This window comes from Rhinopithecus bieti, unplaced genomic scaffold (genome assembly GCF_001698545.2).
Source record: "Rhinopithecus bieti isolate Rb0 unplaced genomic scaffold, ASM169854v2 scaffold_12155, whole genome shotgun sequence".
NCBI classification, from domain to species: Eukaryota; Metazoa; Chordata; class Mammalia; order Primates; family Cercopithecidae; genus Rhinopithecus; species Rhinopithecus bieti.
In genome coordinates, this window is record NW_016807423.1 from 849,859 (window position 1) to 867,859 (window position 18,001).

The 18,001-nt window shown below is 49.8% G+C and overlaps 1 protein-coding gene across 13 annotated transcripts in view; it reads right to left on the reverse strand.

The window, feature by feature from the left end:
* Positions 1-18,001, reverse strand: part of MAST2 (microtubule associated serine/threonine kinase 2) — a 259,350-nt gene that overhangs the window by 2,182 nt on the left and 239,167 nt on the right. For all 13 annotated transcript variants that reach the window (XM_017881764.1, XM_017881763.1, XM_017881762.1 and 10 more), the window contains 17 exons: positions 14,500-14,601; positions 12,125-12,257; positions 11,229-11,290; positions 10,884-10,969; positions 10,223-10,431; positions 8,390-8,528; positions 6,054-6,186; positions 4,970-5,135; positions 4,358-4,459; positions 3,969-4,091; positions 3,683-3,792; positions 3,172-3,326; positions 2,641-2,924; positions 2,347-2,541; positions 1,528-1,754; positions 1,214-1,336; positions 3-139 (listed from right to left, as the gene is read on the reverse strand). In XM_017881764.1, the coding sequence (XP_017737253.1) occupies positions 3-139; positions 1,214-1,336; positions 1,528-1,754; positions 2,347-2,541; positions 2,641-2,924; positions 3,172-3,326; positions 3,683-3,792; positions 3,969-4,091; positions 4,358-4,459; positions 4,970-5,135; positions 6,054-6,186; positions 8,390-8,528; positions 10,223-10,431; positions 10,884-10,969; positions 11,229-11,290; positions 12,125-12,257; positions 14,500-14,601 (2,486 nt within the window). The remainder of the gene's footprint in view (positions 1-2; positions 140-1,213; positions 1,337-1,527; positions 1,755-2,346; positions 2,542-2,640; positions 2,925-3,171; positions 3,327-3,682; positions 3,793-3,968; positions 4,092-4,357; positions 4,460-4,969; positions 5,136-6,053; positions 6,187-8,389; positions 8,529-10,222; positions 10,432-10,883; positions 10,970-11,228; positions 11,291-12,124; positions 12,258-14,499; positions 14,602-18,001) is intronic.

The window sequence follows — 18,001 nt, forward strand, 5'->3', positions numbered from 1 at the left end:
ACCTTTCTTGCCCATCCTTGCCGCGGCCCCTCTTGCTCCTTCGGGCCATCTTGGCCTTGTAGCTGCCCTTCCGCGCTGGCCCCACTTTAATGGATGTGTTCTCCAGGGGAGTTGTTGAAATGGCCACCTTGTTTCCACTCTGGGGAGCAGAGCATGAGGCCTAGCCTAAGCTGGAGCCATATCCTTCCCTCCTGGCATGGCTATACCACAGCATCAGCTTTTGCCCTTGCACCAACACATCTGAACCACGGGCCTGTATTATTCTGTCTTCACAGATGAGGAAATGTCTCCCATTGGAGCCCCAGAGTAGTCTGGGGTAAGAAGGTAGAGAACAGGCTAACCCGTCCCATTCTGCAGCCCTACCCACAGCTCAGAAGGATCCCTGGGCCTTAGTCAGGGAGGGTGCCACCTTGTGGAGAAAACTCTCTGTTGTGCCACATTCAAGTTCTGTGTGTACCTACATCTTTTTTTTTTTTTTTTTTTTTTTTTTTTTTTTTTTAAGACAGAGTCTCACTCTGTCACCCAGACTGGAGTGCAGTGGTGCAATCTCAGCTCACTGCAACCTCTGCCTCCTGGGTTCAAGCACTTCTCCTGCCTCAGCCTCCTAAGCAGCTGGGATTACAGGCATGTGCCACCACACACGGCTAATTTTTTTTTTTGAAGAGCTCACCGTGTCTCCCAAGCTGGAGTGCAGTGGTGCGATCTCAGCACAATGCAACCTCTGCCTCCTGGGTTCAAGCGATTCTGCCTCAGCCTCCTGAGTAGCTGGGATGACAAGTGCCTACCGCCACACTTGGCTAATTTTTGTATTTTTTAGTAGAGATAGAGTTTTGCCATGTTGGGCAGGCTGGTCTCAAACTCCTGACCACAGGTGATCTACCCGCCTCAGCCTCCCAAAGTGCTGGGATTACAGGTGTGAGCTACCATGCCCAGCCAATTTTTTTTTTGTTTGTTTGGTATTTTTAGTATAGGCAGAGTTTCATCACGTTGGCCAGGCTGGTCTCAAACTTCTGGTCTCAAGTGATCCACCTGCCTCAGCCTCCCAAAGTGTTGGGATCACAGGCAGGAGCCACCGCGCCCGGGCTGTGTGTACCTACATCCATACTCGGTGTCGATGTGTGTGCACCCAACTCACCCACTCCCCTAACTGCCATCACAGACTCACAGGCTGAGGTCATTCAGGGACCATGCGGGCAGCACACCCTGCACTAACCTTCAGGATCAGCTCCACCACCTCCGTGTGCACCAGCCCATGCACAGGTTCCCCATTGACATGGGTGATGAGGTCGCCTTGACGAAGCCCTGCCTCGCTGGCCGGACCTCCGTCCTCCACGTGCTGCCCCAGGAAGAGAATAGTACTGAGACTGGAGCCTGAACACCAAGTATGGGGCTTGGTTCTGCACATTAAGCTGTGAGCCCCTTCACCACCACCCTTTGACCCCCGAGCAGGGACAGATGGGCTCCACAAAGGGGAAGCCGGAAGGATAATGAAGCTGGGAGACAGCAGGTCTGGATGGTCAGACATACCCACACCATGTGGTGCACAGTGTAGACATCGGAGTCACCCATGTAGACGCGAATGGCCCGCAGGGTGAAGCCATACTTCTTGCCAGCTCGGTGGATGATGATGGGAGGCCTCACGCTGCCAAGGGCTGGTAAGAAGTCCCTGCTTGGAGAAGAGTCCCGGGATGATGGGTTGGACGACTGAGAATGTGGGGACATGGGGCTGGCCAGCGGGGAGCAGGTGTGGTGTTCTAGAGAAGGAGAAGCCAGGACTTAGTGGGTCAGAGGGCCTTGGTCTGGCCCACGGTCCAGTCTGTTGATTTCAGCACAACTCTAGTCACAGAGCCTGAGCCCAGGTCCATTTTCTCCACAGCCCCTGACCTGTGAAGCCCTCTCCTGTGTCCAGACCCCAAGAGACGGTGGTGGTGATGAGAAATGGCAGCTAGCATTTATGTGTGTATCAGGGACTATGTAAGCTTGTCATACATATTTAAATGTCACAATTAACTGATGAGCTGGCTACTATTATATCCACATTTTTGGATGAGAAACTTGAGGCTTAGAGGAGTTAAGCAACTTGCTCAAGCTCAAGAGCCTGTTAGTGAGGGAGCCAGGATTTGAGTGTGAGCTCTCTGCCCCAAAGCCTGCACTTGTGACATGGTGCTGTCCTGCCTTCTGGCACATGTATACACAACCCCAGACACCAATGCACACCTTCAGAGACCACAGTCTCTCAGATCCCTGCTTAACACACATACACCTGCCATGTGCAGAACCTTGCCAAGGCCTAGAGATTCTAAGACCCTTCCTGGGAGTTTTATCTCAGCTCCCCAGGGGCCTCACCCGAAGGAATGAGGAGTGAGAGGGCTGTGGCTGAGGCGGACTTGATCACTTTGTTGACAGGGCGAGTGGTGCGCTTCTCTGTAGAGTCCCCAGAGAGCAGCCGGTGGCGGGCCCTACGCACAGCCAGGTCACTGATGGCCTTGGCTGTGGCTCCCTCAGCCAGCTGCGGGGTCCCACGGCCTCTGGTCTCCATAGCTGTAGGCCCAAGGGAGCAGTGAGACCGTGATGCTGCTGAGCCTCATCGCCCTGCAGTATCCTCCAGCTTAGGTCCTTTGGCCGCCCACTGGGCCATACCTGGACTGGAACCACTGCTCCGGCCAACAGCTTCCTCATCCAGCTTTGGTTGCTGCTCCCCTGAGCGTTCAGCAACAGGCCCAGAGGCCCCCTCTCCAGAGGGGGGAGTCAGGACCCATATCCCCTCCTGCGGTTGCCTCCTGAGGGCACTGCTGGCCTCCTCAGGGCCCTCGGGGAACCGAGGCACATCCAGGAGGCCTGAGCAGCGGTGTCGCACTGTCATGGGAGGGCTTGAGTCACTCTCTGTGTGGGACGACTCAGACACCGACAGCCGCTTCCGTAATCTATGAGACACAAGGCCTGGGGTGAGATGGCCCAGGTGGTCCCCCTCCTCCTGCCAGGTCTCCTCAGGGGCACACAAGGGTTATAGTAACAGAATTTTCCTTCGCAGACATTCCTCTAGGAGTCACCCTTGTGAATGCCCCCTCACTACCACCTGCACTCCTCTGCGGCATCAGAATCTCTCCCATGATCTGTGACAATGCAGGGATAGCTGTGTCGCCCACCCTGGCTGAACTCTGGGGTGCTCACATCTCAGGGGAGCCAATCACCCAGCTCCGGTCTCGGCCTTTGAGCCCTGCCAGGCCATCTGAGCGGTCCTCCTTCTCCTCGCTCAGGCTGCGCCTGGTGGGGGGTGGTGTCCGGCGCTCCTCAAGCAGTGAGAGCCGCTCCATGCTGCTGTACACCTGTGGGCACAGGGGATGCGCTGGGGATGGGCTCTGGCAGCCGTATCTCCCAAGTGGCATAAAGCATAGGAAACCTAGGAATTTGAACCAGTCGGCTCCTTCCCTCCTCCACACACCCCTGAATATTTGGGGAAGCGGTTATTCCATGGATCTGACCTGGCATCTCATGTCAGGGACTACAGTGGTTCTAGAAGCACCTATATATAGCTGTATGTAGCCCCAGCCCTCAGCTCCTCTTTCTCTAGAGGTGGCTCCAACCCCCACTCCCTGAGCCTGCCCCAGGTGTGCCCTTTGACAGGCCCTCTTCTTCTGATCCTCCAGCCTGTTCTGCCCATCCTGGGCCTCCTCAGTCACACCTTGCTGAACCTTGGAGAGCAGGAAGAGAACTGGCGGATCTCAAGGCAGCCATCCTCACTCACTTCTTCCTCATCCTCCGAGTCCATGTGGTGGTATCGCTCTGAGCGGGCTGGGCCAGACATAAAGGACACTTTCCTTCAGAGCCCTGCTGGTGGCCTCCTTGTGACCCCATTAGATTTCAGCAGAGCCCTGAGAAGTTGCTCCCAATGCCAACCTCAGTGTGCACAGGTGTTTCTAGGCAAACAGGCAGGACCCATACTCCACCCCACCCATTGGCGGCCTTACTGTCAAAATAGCTAGTATCGTCCTCTGACTCCAACTGAGGAATAAATTCAGCCTTCTGGCGGAGAAGTCCTGTCCAGTCCAGACCAGTAAAGAATGGGTGCTGCTTCACCTCATAGGCACTGCCTGTGGAAAGAGAGGGCATGGGCAAGGGGGAAGGATGGGCCGCATGGAGTCCAGGTTAGCAAACCTAGTAAGAAGCCAGACCTTGAGAAGCTATACTCAGGGGGTCAGCTCAAGCATCTTCCCTTCCCTGCCTATAGGGAGCAGGGCAGAGTTTCAAGATCCAGAGGGGCTGCCCGTAACTGAAGCCTGAACCTCCAGGGTACATGGACTCAGCCTCCCTTACCCTTTTTCTAAGTAGTGAGAAAAGTTAGCGGGGCCTGCCTTACCTGTGCCCAGTCTCTCCAGAGGGTTCTGGTGGAGCAGTTTGGAGGTGAGGTCCTGGGCGTCTGGGGGCAGTGCATCATCACCCTCAGGCCACACAATCTCATCTGAAGTCATCAGGGGTGAGAGGGAGAGGAGAAATTGTGGGTAGAGTGGAGAGATGTAGAAGAAGGTCCCAGGACAACGTAAGAAAAGGAGTCAAAAAGGACCCAGCCCGGAGTCCCTGAATGCCTTGCCTGGGACCCCAGTCTTTAATTCTTTTAGGTTCCTAGACCATGGCTTGATCTTTGATCCATGGCGGACACTGCAAAGCTCTAGCTCACTCTGCTTTTATACTCCACAAAACATACACAGACATACCCCTCACACTTATGGGATGTGCACATACACAGACAGGAACACCCAGGTATATATGGGAGACACGTGAGGCCCTAGGGGACATAGTGTGCACATGTATGTACATGCAGAAACACAGAGACACCCACCCTCAAAGCATCAGACATCACAAACACATGGTGAGTTCAGAACAAGAGCTCACAGGCCCCATGAGCTGCCTGCACACATCATAGTTGTGAATCCAGACTGTATCCCCACTGGGCCAGCGGGATGGTACCTACCACTGATCACTTGCCCAAAGAGCTCCTCCGGAGTGTCTCCAAAAAAAGGGACGCAGCCCACCAGGAACTCATACAGGATAATGCCCATGGCCCACCAGTCCACCGGCTTCCCATAGCCCTGGCGCAGGATCACCTCAGGCGCAATGTATTCTGGGGTCCCGCATACCTGGGCACAGAAAAGCCAGGCTGGCTCAGCCTCCTGAGGCTGCTCACTGGCATGACAGTGGGAGACGCGGGATGCTCCCACCTCGAACAGAAGACTCTCTGAATGAAGACTCAGCCCACCTTAGTTAATGAACAAGATTAACAGAAGCCCCAGGGAACAAGAGTCGGAACTGTCAGTAGGTATTTCCTAATTAACAAAACTGTCTCATTCTAGCCCAGAACTACCATCTCTTAAGCCCTCAACACCCACCTCTGGCATATGATCCCACAATTGGCCTCTGCACTCCAGCCTCTAACAGAATAGACCCTACCAGTTACGTAACTACTACAGGGACTGGTGAACAGTCACAACCTGAAATGTCAAACCAGGGAACATCCAGAGGCTGCCTTTCAGGACACTGGGCCACAGCCCAATGGAAATTCAAACCTGTGTTCCAAGAACCTCAGGCTCCAGGAGAGCCTTGTCCTTGACTCAGGCTGGGAGATTCGGGACTGACTTCATATGAAACTCTGTGCTAACAGTTACATGACCTATTTTCTCCAAACCCTGAGGAGGAAGATGACTTTGGATTTTACATCCATATGATTCTCATGGCTCATCCTGTTTTCCAAATGTGCTACCTATCTCAATGCTTCTCTGGAACCCAAAGGTAGAAAAGATAGGGGTTCCCAATCTTAACATCTAGCTACAAGGTAGGCATATGGCCCCAAGGCCTTATTCAAGGGCCTGGAATCTATGTATGTGTATACAAATGTAGAGATGGGATCTCACTATGTTGCCCAGGCTGGTCTTGAACTCCTGGCCTCAAGCGATCCTCCTGCCTCAGCCTCCCAAAGGGTTGGAATTATGGGCATGAGCCACTGCGCCAGGACAAGGGCCTAGAATCTAACCTCCAATGTATCAACTATCCTTCCTTACCTGCTTGTCCAGGAATTCCCGGGCATCCTTTTCAATGTGTCCCTCATATAAGTTCGTTGTCAGACTCATGAGACCAATTTTGGACAGTCCAAAGTCCGTGAGCTTGATGTGCCCCATTGATGTAATTAGGAGGCTAGGAGACCGGAGAAATAAAATTATGAAGTTATTCCTGGTTTTCTGAGAGTACTGATTTTAGTATATGCCCAATTTCCCCACTCAGGCTTCCATGGGGGTACTGTGAGACATAAGCTGGGTAGCTTCAGCAGGGGGGACAGGCAGGTGTGGACATGTAAATCACTCTGGCTGTGTAGGTGCTGCATTCTGCACAAGCAACGAACCTGCCTTTTGCCCATTCCCACAACTCCATTTCTGTTCACGGCCCTAACTGTATTCTATATTGGGGGCAGGAGTCATTCAGTTGAACAACAGAGTTTCTTCTACAGAGCTGAGATCAGCCTCATCCTAAGGCAGCTGCTGGAGCCATTCCTAGTCCCCTCTCCCGATCTGAGTGGCCCATAATACTTCTGTTTCAGGGAGAGGGGCAGGGGGCACATAATTTTATTCCATGTCCATGGCTGGTCTTGGGAGGAGGGTTAGTTGGGAGAAACTAGAACTAAGATCCTTTTATATATTCTGCCCGAGTCACTCATTTTGTGCTGAAGGCTTTACCCTGCCACCCTTTTATTCTAATGATTCCCCAAATAGTACCTCTGGCTGTGACTTCCTTTTTGAGCTCCAGGCCCAACCAACTACCCATATGTCTTACAGGCACCACAAACTCAATCTGTCTAAAACAAAGTCATGCCTCCCAACTGGTTCTCCCACTCAGTGAAAAACTGTAATTTCGGTTATCTATTGAGCTCTGTGCTAAGTGCTTTAAAAATATTCTGGCCCCTGAAAGGTTTTCTAGAGTAACACATCAAAGGTAGGTGTCATTATTCCCTATTTTAGAAAGGAGGTACGTGAGGGTCAGGGAAATTTTAATTAATAGACTCAAACTCAGACTTCATAAGCAGAAGAGTGGCCATTTGAATTCAGGTCTGTCTTGCGTCAAAGCCACTTTCTCCCACAGAGGCTTATCACCCTGCCCCAGTTCCAAGCTGGAAATCTGGAACACACCCCAGCCTCTTCTGTTCCCTTGCTTCCCTTCCTGCCTCACCCCAGCCTGGTCCTCTTTCCTGTTTCCCCATGCTGCCCCTCTTCTTTCTACCCTGACCCCCTGCTCTGCTGCAGGCATTGCTGGCTTTGATCTCAGTGTCTCTTTTCATCGGCAGAGCGAGCTTTCTAAACCTAAATCACAATCTGGGCATGCCACTCTATCATATCCTTGGTTAGCAGACCCTTCCAAGACTCTCTAGGCCCCTTTAAAATAAAACTCAAATGTGACAAAAGGGCCTTTGATGAACTAGTTCCTGCCTCTCTCTCCAGCCTTTTCTGTTACTACTCTCTCACCATCTAAGCTGTCACCACCATTGTACTATTTGTAGTTCCTGAACAAGTGCTGTTTTCTCGCACCTGTGTGCCTCTGCACATTCTGCTCTCTGGCTTTAGAAAGCAGTTCTTCCTTTTTCCACTTGACTAATACCCTCTGAGAAGAAGCTCATATATATATATTTCTGTCTCCCACTGTAGACTTAAGTTCTACATGCCAGGGACTATATTTAAAACCCAGAATATAGTGCTTGGCACAGAGTAGATGTCAGTAAATGTCAGTAAACGTGTTTAACCATCTACTAGATGTGCTTATTCTTTTGTTCTTGCTTGGTTTCTTCAGTGGGGCTCCTTAATGACTTTTTTTTTTTTTTTTTTTTTTTGGAGACGGAGTCTCACTCTGTCACCCAGGCTGGAGTGTAGAGGTGTGATCTCGGCTCACTGCAAGCTCCACCTCCCGGGTTCACGCCACTCTCTGGCCTCAGCCTCCCCAGTAGCTGGGACTACAGGCACCTGCCACCACGCCTGGCTAATTTTTTTTTTTTGTATTTTTCGTAGAGACGGGGTTTTACCATGTTAGCCAGGATGGTCTCGATCTCCTGACTTCGTGATTCACCTGCCTCAGCCTCCCAAAGTGCTGGGATTACAGGTGTGAGCCACTGCGCCTGGCCTCTCAATGACTCTTTCATGTCACCAAAGCCTTATAATATTCCAGCCAGACCTTGAGGCAATGATCTGCATCTGGGGTGGTCGGGGGGCTAGAGAACTAGGCCTAGATGGACACACACAGGAGCATGTTTTCCCAGTAGCCATCTGGATAGACTTAGAGCTACTGTGCTTGCCAACATTTTATCTAGAGACCCAAGAGGGAGACCCTGGACAAGGGACACAGATTGTGGACATACTTGTCAGGCTTGAGGTCACGGTGCACGATGCCATAGTTGTGTAAGTACTCCAGGGCCAGCACAGTTTCCGCAAAGTATAGACGCACCATGTCCACAGGCAGGGCCCCAATATTCTTCAGCAGAGTGGCACAGTCTCCCCCTGCAACAAGCCCAGGCTACTATGAGGAAAGGATCCAGTTCCCTGCTCTAGCCAGCTCCCATCTGGCAGTTTCTGAGGTCCCAGAGGAGACAGCTTCATGGAATATCCTGGTGCTGGAGACTCTGATTCTAGCCCCTTTGCTGCTGGCATGGGTGGGAGACACGGTGATATGGTTTAGCTGTGTCCCCACCCAGAGCTCATCTTGAATTGCAGCTCCCATAATTCCCATGTGTTGTGGGAAGGGACCTGGAGGGAGATAACTGAATCATGGGAGTGGGTCTTTCCCATGCTATTCTCATGATAGTGAGTAAGTCTCATGAGATCTGATGGTTATTTTTATTTATTTATTTTTTTGAGGCAGAGTCTTGCTCTGTTGCTCAGGCTAGAGTGCAGTGGTGTGATCTCAGCTCACTGCAACCTCCGCCTCCCAGGTTCAAGCAATTCTCCTGCCTCAGCCTCCCGAGTAGCTGGGATCACAGACGTGCGCCACCACACCCAGCTAATTTTTGCATTTTTTTGTAGAGATGGGGTTTCGCCATGTTGGTCAGGTTGGTCTTGAATTCCTGACCTCAGGTGATCTGCCTGGCTCAGCCTCCCAAAGTGCTGGGATTACAGGCATGAGCCACCATGCCTGGCTGAGCTGATGGTTTTATAAAGGGGAGTTTCCCTGCACAAGTTCTCTCGTCTGCCGCCATGTGAGACGTGCCTTTCACCTTCTGCCATGATTGTGAGGCCTCCTCAACCACATGGAACTACAAGTCCATTAAACCTCTTTCTTTTGTAAATTGCGCAGTCTCTGGTATGCTGTTATTAGCAGCATGAAAATGGACTAATACACAGGGTATGGACCGGGGCGCAAAGTAAAGTGAATCTGCTGATAGCTGTCATGGACATTTTTCAGGCCAGAGAGGGAAGGAACCCAGATTTTTATTAAAAGTAATGGCAAAATGCCATTATTTTTGTACCAGCCTAATATTTTAGGACAGGAATACTGCATAGTGTAAACACATCTGGCTGAGACATTAACATTTGTTCATGTTACTTCCTTCTTACTGGCTTTTAGTTTCTGAGTAAAGTAACACTGTGAACTCCCAGCATGTACCTAGTAAACACTAAAGGAGTTTTTTTCAGCTTCAGCTTCAAGACTAGGCACAATATCTTCGGAGGCTGTACACACAGTGAGAAGGTGAGAGGGAAGGCCACTGGCAAAGCTGCTGCCTCTCTCCAGAACTATGGCCCATGTTGCTCTTGTGTTCTACTCACAGAGCATTTTGCATGGTTTTAAGGGTTTTAAATTACCCCTTTGCAAGCCAGTCAGGGTAATTAATGGCTTTCCTTTCTTCTGAGGGTCCAGATGCAATCCTCCGAGCACCCAATCTTGGGCTTTTGCAGCTCTGCTGCCTCCTCTGTTGCTGTCTGATACCAGCAATAGAGAGAGTGCAGGCTTTGGGGTGCAGGATTCTATAGCTGCTGGCCTGCTACTTCCTATCCCAGAGTGCCTCTCATGGCAGAGGCAGGGAGCTCTGTGCCCACCATGGCCAAATGGTCTCTGTGATCCTGAGGCAGAAACCAATGCCAAAGGTGGACTGGAAAGCTGGGCCCTGAAACTTCACCTCTGTAAAAAAGCTGCTGGTCCCTGTTTAAGGCTCAGATTGTGCCTTGGCCTCCATGCCAGGCCACCTTTGCCTCAGTACCTTCAACATACTCCATCACCATGCACAAGTGGCGCTTGGTCTCAAAGGAGCAGAACATGCTGACCACAAAGGGGTTCTCAGCGAAAGTCAGTATGTCACGCTCCACGAAGGCCTGCTGGATCTGGTTCCGTAGGATCAGGTTCTGCTTGTTGATCTTCTTCATGGCAAAGCGCTGCCGGGTGGACTTGTGCCGCACCAGGAATACAGCCCTGGGAAACACAGTCCAGCCCATCCCCCATGGACCCTCAGCACCAGAGCTGTGTTCTCTGCCACCCAAACTGCCTTCTCTCACACCTTAATTAATGCACAGAACAAGGGGGCAGGGGCATGCATACCAATGAGAAGGCTCTGGGACCCCCTGGCCCACAGAACTCTTAAACTTTCTGACAGACCATGTCCTGATGACACGGCTCAATGCTTCCCCAGAGCTCAGGGAGAGGAGGATGCGTGGTAATAAGAGGTGTGGGAATCTTGTCTAGGAAAGGAACAATGATCGATGTCAGAGGAATCTGAACTCCTGCCCACCCAGGAGGCTTCTGGGAGTGAGAAGGTCCACCCCGAGGCATCTGCCCAGAGGACTGAGCAGCATACACTCTCACATGGAAGAGATCAAAGGCTGACCTGGCTTCAGTCCTGGCCACACCCTGACCCCTGCCTTTACCCATAGGCGCCATTGCTGATGAGCTTAATGGTCTCAAAGTCCTCTTCAGAGGGTGTCTTTTTAGATGGCAGAGATGCCCCACGGCCCTGGAAGACAAGGGAAAAGGCAGGAGACAGGCATGCTTCTCAGAGCCCATATCCTTGCAGAAACTGTGGCTCTAGCATTCTCAGCTCTTAGCTTTAGCGCAGTCTCCTGCCCATTCTTCTGGGAGTAGAATGACTTCTCAGTGTTTGCTGTCACCAATTCCCCCATCCCTTCTTCAGATATTCTCTTAAAGAGAACTTATAGCTCTTTGCTTCGTAGGGCCCAGGCTCCAGGAATGGGGCAGGAGCTCAGGCTTTTTACCTCAATAGAATCATCTGTCTCTGGAGTGTCAGGACTGTCACAGCTGCTCAACTGGGCCATTTCTGGAAACAAAACAAAGACACAAGAGAAGAGTGCGTGGCAATGTCAGGTATCTCAGCAGTATCCTCAGATCACACAACAGGTGCATGTAGGGTAGGCATTACTGCTTTTTGTATCAGCCTAGGACGTAAATTCAGTCCCATGGCACTATACCCAATGCAGTCCCAGCTTTTGGATCAGGAAACAAGCCAAATCCTACTGCTACTCCCATTTCCAGAAGTCCATTGCCATTCACAGGGCCTGGCAAATTCTATAAACTTGGGACATTTCCTGGAAAACAGGACCTGAAACTGGGTTACTAGTTCCCATCCTGCTGGCCAAGACTGCTTCACTGGATGGGGCTGGGAAGCATAGAAGGCAGAAGCAGGATATCTACAGACCAGGGACTTGGAAGCCCATGGTTGCTGCAGGGGTTCAGCAGGAAGCCCAGAAGAATGGCGGTATCCTCTGAAACCCTGTATTGGACCACCCTAAAGACACAGGAAGACCTGTAAGGTGGCCAAGAGGAGAGGCAAGAGAGTTGCAGAGGAGGTGACCATTTTTGCAAATGTGATTGTGGCTCTCTGTTGTTAACCTCTTTGAAACTGAGGTTCTAAATGCAACTCAGCCGGGCCGATGCAATCTAGGCTGGGATCTACCAGGCAGATGTGAATGGCAGTTCCAAAAGAAAGACTGTTTTGTCACAGAGATCACAGTGTATATCCTAAATTCCTGAGGCCTCCGGGGACATGTTGTGTCCATGTCCAAGCTAAGTCTCTTCTCCAAGCAGCTTCCCTGATGTCAGAGCTTGCCAGCAGCGGTGGGACCTCTTTGCAGCCACCAGGCAGTATGCTCACCCTCTAGGGGGTCCCGTGTGAGGCCCAGCTGGCTAACGATGTAGCGGGGAATGTCACATTTCATCCCTTGTCCCTCTTTGGCGTGGCCCTCAGCTGCTTCTAATAGGTGGTAGAACTCTTCAGGGTCAAACTCCTGTACCAAGGGAAAGAGGTAGTCAGTGGTGACAGATAGAAGCGAAAGCTGCTGGCCTCTTTGGTTTTAGAGCATATAGTAGACTGAGATGAACAAGACTTTCTCTGTGACAGGACACTCCCACCCCTCAATATTCAGAAATAACATGATTCAGGGATCACAGGAATGGGGACGAAGATGTCTTACAGGTCACCTCCAGATTGGACATACACAGCATATGCTATCTTCCTGGCAATAAGAACTAGAGGTTTTACTCTAAAGAGAGCTCAGCCTATTGATCTGGTCCCATGCCTTACATCAGCCAGTTGGCACTATCTGGTGTATTCAGATGCCCAGTCCATAGCAGTCCTGGCACACACTCAATTATGACTCAAGAGCTTTGGCACAGCCCTACTGGTGCATGCATACCTTCAAATATTTACTGGGCACCTCCTGTGTGCTAGAGGCTGGAGATCCATTGAAAAGCACAGTCCTTGTCTGCACATAATAACTGAGTGCCTACTAAGTGCCACACACTGGGTTAAACCTTCTAGCAACTCTTTGACTTCACTGAGGAAATCAAGGCTCGCAGGGATGCACTGATTTGTCCATAATCACAGAGGTAGGAAAGAACAGAAAACCAGCATTCAGCCCAGGTCTGACTCCAAGCCCCTGCTTAGCCAAGGACTTCATGTTCTTGAGGGAGAGGCTTTCTGCTCTATCACAGCACTAGCCTCTGCTCTGAACTCTGTTCTCATTCCCTGTGGTCTCACTGTTTTGGAGAACTGTACCTATCTGGATATAACCTAAGCCAGACCTGGAAGCCCTTTTAATTTCTTATTCTTCCTTAGCTCCTATTTGGTCAGAATGTCTCTCTCATAAACACCCCTCTAATCCACCTCTTTCTCTCTGTTACCCTACCATTCATTGTCTGCGTTCTGGCCACCCCATCTCACATGAATTGCTTTGAGTACCTCTGCCCTGATGTCCCTGGCTCATCCTGGCCTCTCTTCCAATTCACTATCCATGTTGCAGCCAAAGTAATCTTTCTTAGGACTAAATCTGATATAATATTTACACAGAAATAAATAGGAACCAATTACTGATAATGCAACAACATGTATGAATTTCTACAAACATGCTGAGTGAAAGAAGTCAGAACATACTACAGAAACCACACAGAAACATGGTTTCATTTCTAGGAAACTGTACAAAAGGCAAACCCATCCCTAGTGAAACAAAGCAGGTAAGTTATTGTCTGGGAGCAGGAGGAAGAGGGGACTGACTCCAAAGGGGCACAAGGGAACTTAAATGATAGAAATATTCTCTATCAGCTGTGGCCATGATTCTATAAGTGTATATTGTTAAATCTCAATGAACTGTACCACCAAAAGGATATATTTTATTGTATGAAAATTATACCTTAATAATACTGTTTAAGAAAAAGTAAATGTGGCCATGTCACATTCTTACCTAAACTTCCTGGTGCCTCCAAGTGGCCATAAAGGTAATGCAAAACTCCAGAGCTGAGAACCCGACACCCTCCGTGACCCTGTCACAGCCCTACCTTCCAGGCTTACCCCTCAGCACTTCTTCAAACCCACCCTGTGCTGCACTGAATGCCCCTTCCCATGCTCTCTATCTGGGAAACAGACTCATCCTTCAGTTTGCTGAATAAGCCTCATATCCCCCAGGGGAGCATTCACTGACTGTTCCTTCCAGGAAGACTAAAGCACTTCCTTTTCCAGGTTCCCGTTGCATTGCGTACTGACCTCAACTGTAACACTTCTTGCAGTACTGTAATTACTATTTACATGTCCTCATGCCTATGCTTCCCAACTCCACTGTAGAGGAAACATCCCAAGATCAGAGACTGTGCTTTATTCATGTCTGTATCTCCAGTGTCTAGCACGAAGTAGGTACTCAGTCAAGTTTGCTGAAAATTAAATGAAGGACTCAACTTGTGCAAACTAAACTGGGCTATGCTCCTGATGCTCCTCAACCCCAAGGCCCCCACTGAGGTGAGCCCTGATCATGTGAGGGTGGGCTAGACTAATACTTCTCCCTGCCACATCCCCTCAGGACCATACATTTGTCCTCACAAAAATCTGTTTAGTCTCCCACTGGTGGCAAATTATATTTAAATAAGGACCTAAGCGACAGAAATGGCAGTGGTTACCACCACGGTTCTGCTGTCACCAGGATACTTCCTCCACAGCCCTCCTCCAAATCTGCCCACCCGACTTTCCTAGAGTCCACTCACCAGGCATTCCAGGAGACGTGCTGGGCGGGCAATGACAATCATCAGCTTTTTCACCAGCTGCATCACAAAAGCCACTTCTGAGCTCTCTGAGCGCTCATGAGCCTATAGAAAAAAGAAGGGTTGCTTAAGCAATCTATTGGCCCAGTGTGGCTGGGCTAAGCAGGACCAGACTGGGCAGAGCTGAATCCAGGGAGAAACAATTTGGTAGCACAGAGAGCTCCGCCAAGCAAGGAACTCAGAGAAGGCTGGCTGGCTGTGAGAGGGAGCGAGTTGCTCACAGGGAACCATTTGAGCTTTAGAACACTACATGACACCAAGAAATGCCACACAGACATACAGCTGTACCTGCTCCTCCATCCAACAAGCCTCACTTACCCTGCAGACCCCAGCTCAAGGGGCAACTCTCAATGGCGCCTTCACTGATGTTCACTTTCCACTCTAGACTGTAAGGAGTAGAAAGACCTCAAAGCTGAGGGTGATATGACCAGAAAGGTACTTCAGAAGGATCACTCTGGCTGCAGTGTAGAGGGTACACTAAAGAGGGCAAGCCTAAATGCAGGAAAACCCATTAGCAGGCAACTCTAATAATTCAGATGAAAAAGACATAGGTCGGCCGGGCGCGGTGGCTCACGCCTGTAATCCCAACACTTTGGGAGGCCGAGGCAGGAGGATCACGAAGTCAGGAGATAAAGACCATCCTGGAGAACACAGTGAAACCCCGCCTCTACTAAAAATACAAAAAAATTAGCCAGGCATGGTGGCGGGCGCCTGTAGTCCCAGCTACTTGGGAGGCTGAGGCAGAATGGCATGAACCTGGGGGGCGGAGCTTGCAGTGAGCTGAGATGGCGCCCCTGCACTCCAGCCTGGGCAACAGAGCAAGATTCCGTCTCAAAAATAAATAAATAAATAAATAGAAAAAGGCGTGGGTCAAGGCAGAAGAATGCAGACAAAGGGACAGGCGTGGGCTACTACCAAAGCAGATAAGGGTGAAAGCAGCACAAACAGAAGGCAACTCCAACTTCAATTTTAGGAAAATTTCAATGAATATGTGAAATAGTAACTATAAGAAGCCATTTAGGTGATAGGTAAAGAATGTACTGCATTTGCTTTTAGAGAAAGAACAGCTAGGCAGAAAAGATAAGCTCAGTTCTGGGCGTGTAGAGTTTCAGGCACCTATATGAGAGAGTCTCTTGGGTATCTGCTTGGTCCAGAGGCCTTTCTCTTTTTCCCTGAGAATTGCTCTGGTTTCTAGGAGCCACATTTGTACTGTGTGTCTGCACCTTCCCTCCCACCTCTAATAGCTGACCAGGGAGGATCACTTTCCTAGGAATTTAAAAAAGGATAGAAAGACAATTGTTAACATCAGTGTGGCAGAAACTGTTTGAGAACTGTGACAAGGGATGGCTGTACCTACCATGGAGACAGAAAAGATGCATACAGGAAAAGAAAGAATGAAGACTTCCTGAGCTTCCTGGAGCTTCTGGCTTCTAGTTCTGGTTCCTTCTTAAGGCCTGGTTATATCCCTTGCTTCAATTCTCTAAGACCTACCCCTTTTACTCTTATAATGTTTCCCTTTACTGTTTAAAACTATTCTGAGTCAGATTTCTATTACGTGTAACCAAAGAATAAGAACCAATACGGGGAAGTCAAAGTGGAGGAGTCCACCAGGCAGCTGGGTGCACTGATCTGAAGCTTAGGAGAACAGTAAGAGTGGCAGCCACATGTGGAAGTCCTCAGCATAGAGATGACAACTGAAGACACAGGAGCAGGTGGCAAGACATCAGAGAGAGAGTGGAGGAAGGGGAAAGGGGAGAACAGGCATGCAGGATGGTGCCCTGTGACACACCAGTATGAAGAGGTGGGCAGCAAAGGAACTTGTGAAGAGGCAGCAAGACTGGTGAGAACGGTGAATTGACAACTGGGGAAGGGGGTTTAGGAAGTATCCACTGTGCTCCACAGAGAGGTGGCAGAAGATGGGAACTGAAAGCCGACACAGGATTTGGCAATTGGACAGTGAGTTCCTTGATGAATTTTGCCTGAACAGTTTTGGTAAGGTGGGAAGGGAAACCGGAAGGCAGAAGATTGAGTAGTAAATAGGATACAAGGAAAGAAAAACAGTAAATGAGGACTTTTCTTTTTTTTAAGTATTGGTTACGAAATGAAGAGAAAGGATGAGCGATTGGTGAAATCCCATTTATTCTTTTAAAATCTGTCTCCTATTCCCAACACACATATACATACACATGTAAAGAAAAAGAAGTAATTGCTGTCTTCAACATGTTCTCCTGGCTGTTCGTGCATACCACATGGTACTGTCACGCTGTTTCAGAACGGGCTGTCTGTATCTACAGCTGCACTGCTGGGCCTAGTGAGTGAAGAGGCTCTGTGTCTTTTTCTTTTTTCTTTTTTTTTGAGACAGAGTTTCATTTTTATTGCCCAGGCTGGAGTGCAATGGCTCGATCTTGGCTCACCACAACCTCTGCCTCCGAAGTTCAAGCGATTCTCCTGCTTCAGCCTCCCGAGTAGCTGGGATTACAGGCATGTGTCACCATGCCCAGCTAATTTTGTATTTTTAGTAGAGATGGGGGTTTCTCCATGTTGGTCAGGCTGGTCTGGAACTCCCAACCTCAGGTGATCTGCCTGCCTCAGTCTCCCAAAGTGCTGGGATTACAGGCGTGAGCCACCGTGCCAGGCCCTTTTTCTTTCCTCAAATGCTAAGCCTAGCAGATTGCCTCCTATACAGCAGATGTCAGTCAGTGTTTGTTGACTGTTTGAAAATGTATGATCTTAGGCTCTGGAATAAGCCAAACCTGGGACTGGGTCCTGGTTTTGCTACTTAAAAAAATAAGTTATCTTGAGCTAACTTAGTTTCCTCATCTGTAAATTTAGGAAATAATATTAAGTACCTTCCTCACAGGGTTGTGAAGATTTCATCAGATAAATTAAACGAGGTAATGTAGTGTCTAGCATGTATTAAGTACTCCATAAATGTTACTGATTTTTATTATTCTAAAATCGGATCAGGTCATTTTTCAGTTTGTCACACTGGATGATACCCACTGCCTTCATGATACAATCTAAGCTCCTCACAAGGTCCTTCAGCATCTGGCCCCCAGTCCAACTCTTCAAATTCATCTGCCAGCAGGTCAGGCGCAGTGGCTCACACCTGTAATCCCAGCACTTTGAGAGGCCGAGGCAGGGGGATCCCTTGAGATCAGGAGTTTGAGACCAGCCTGGCCAACATGGTGAAACCCTGTCTCTACTAAAAATACAAAAGTTAGCTGGGCATGGTGGCAAACACGTGTAATCTCATCTGCTAGGGAGGCTGAGGCAGAAGAATTGCTTGAACCTGGCAGGTGGAGGTTGCAATGAGCCAAGATAGTGTCACTGCACTACAGGCTGGGTGACAGAGTAAGACTCCATCTCAAAAAAAAAAAATCATCTGCCAGTTTTTCCCCTGTGGGTTCCTTCCTCCCTCCCTCCCTCCCTCCCTCCCTCCCTC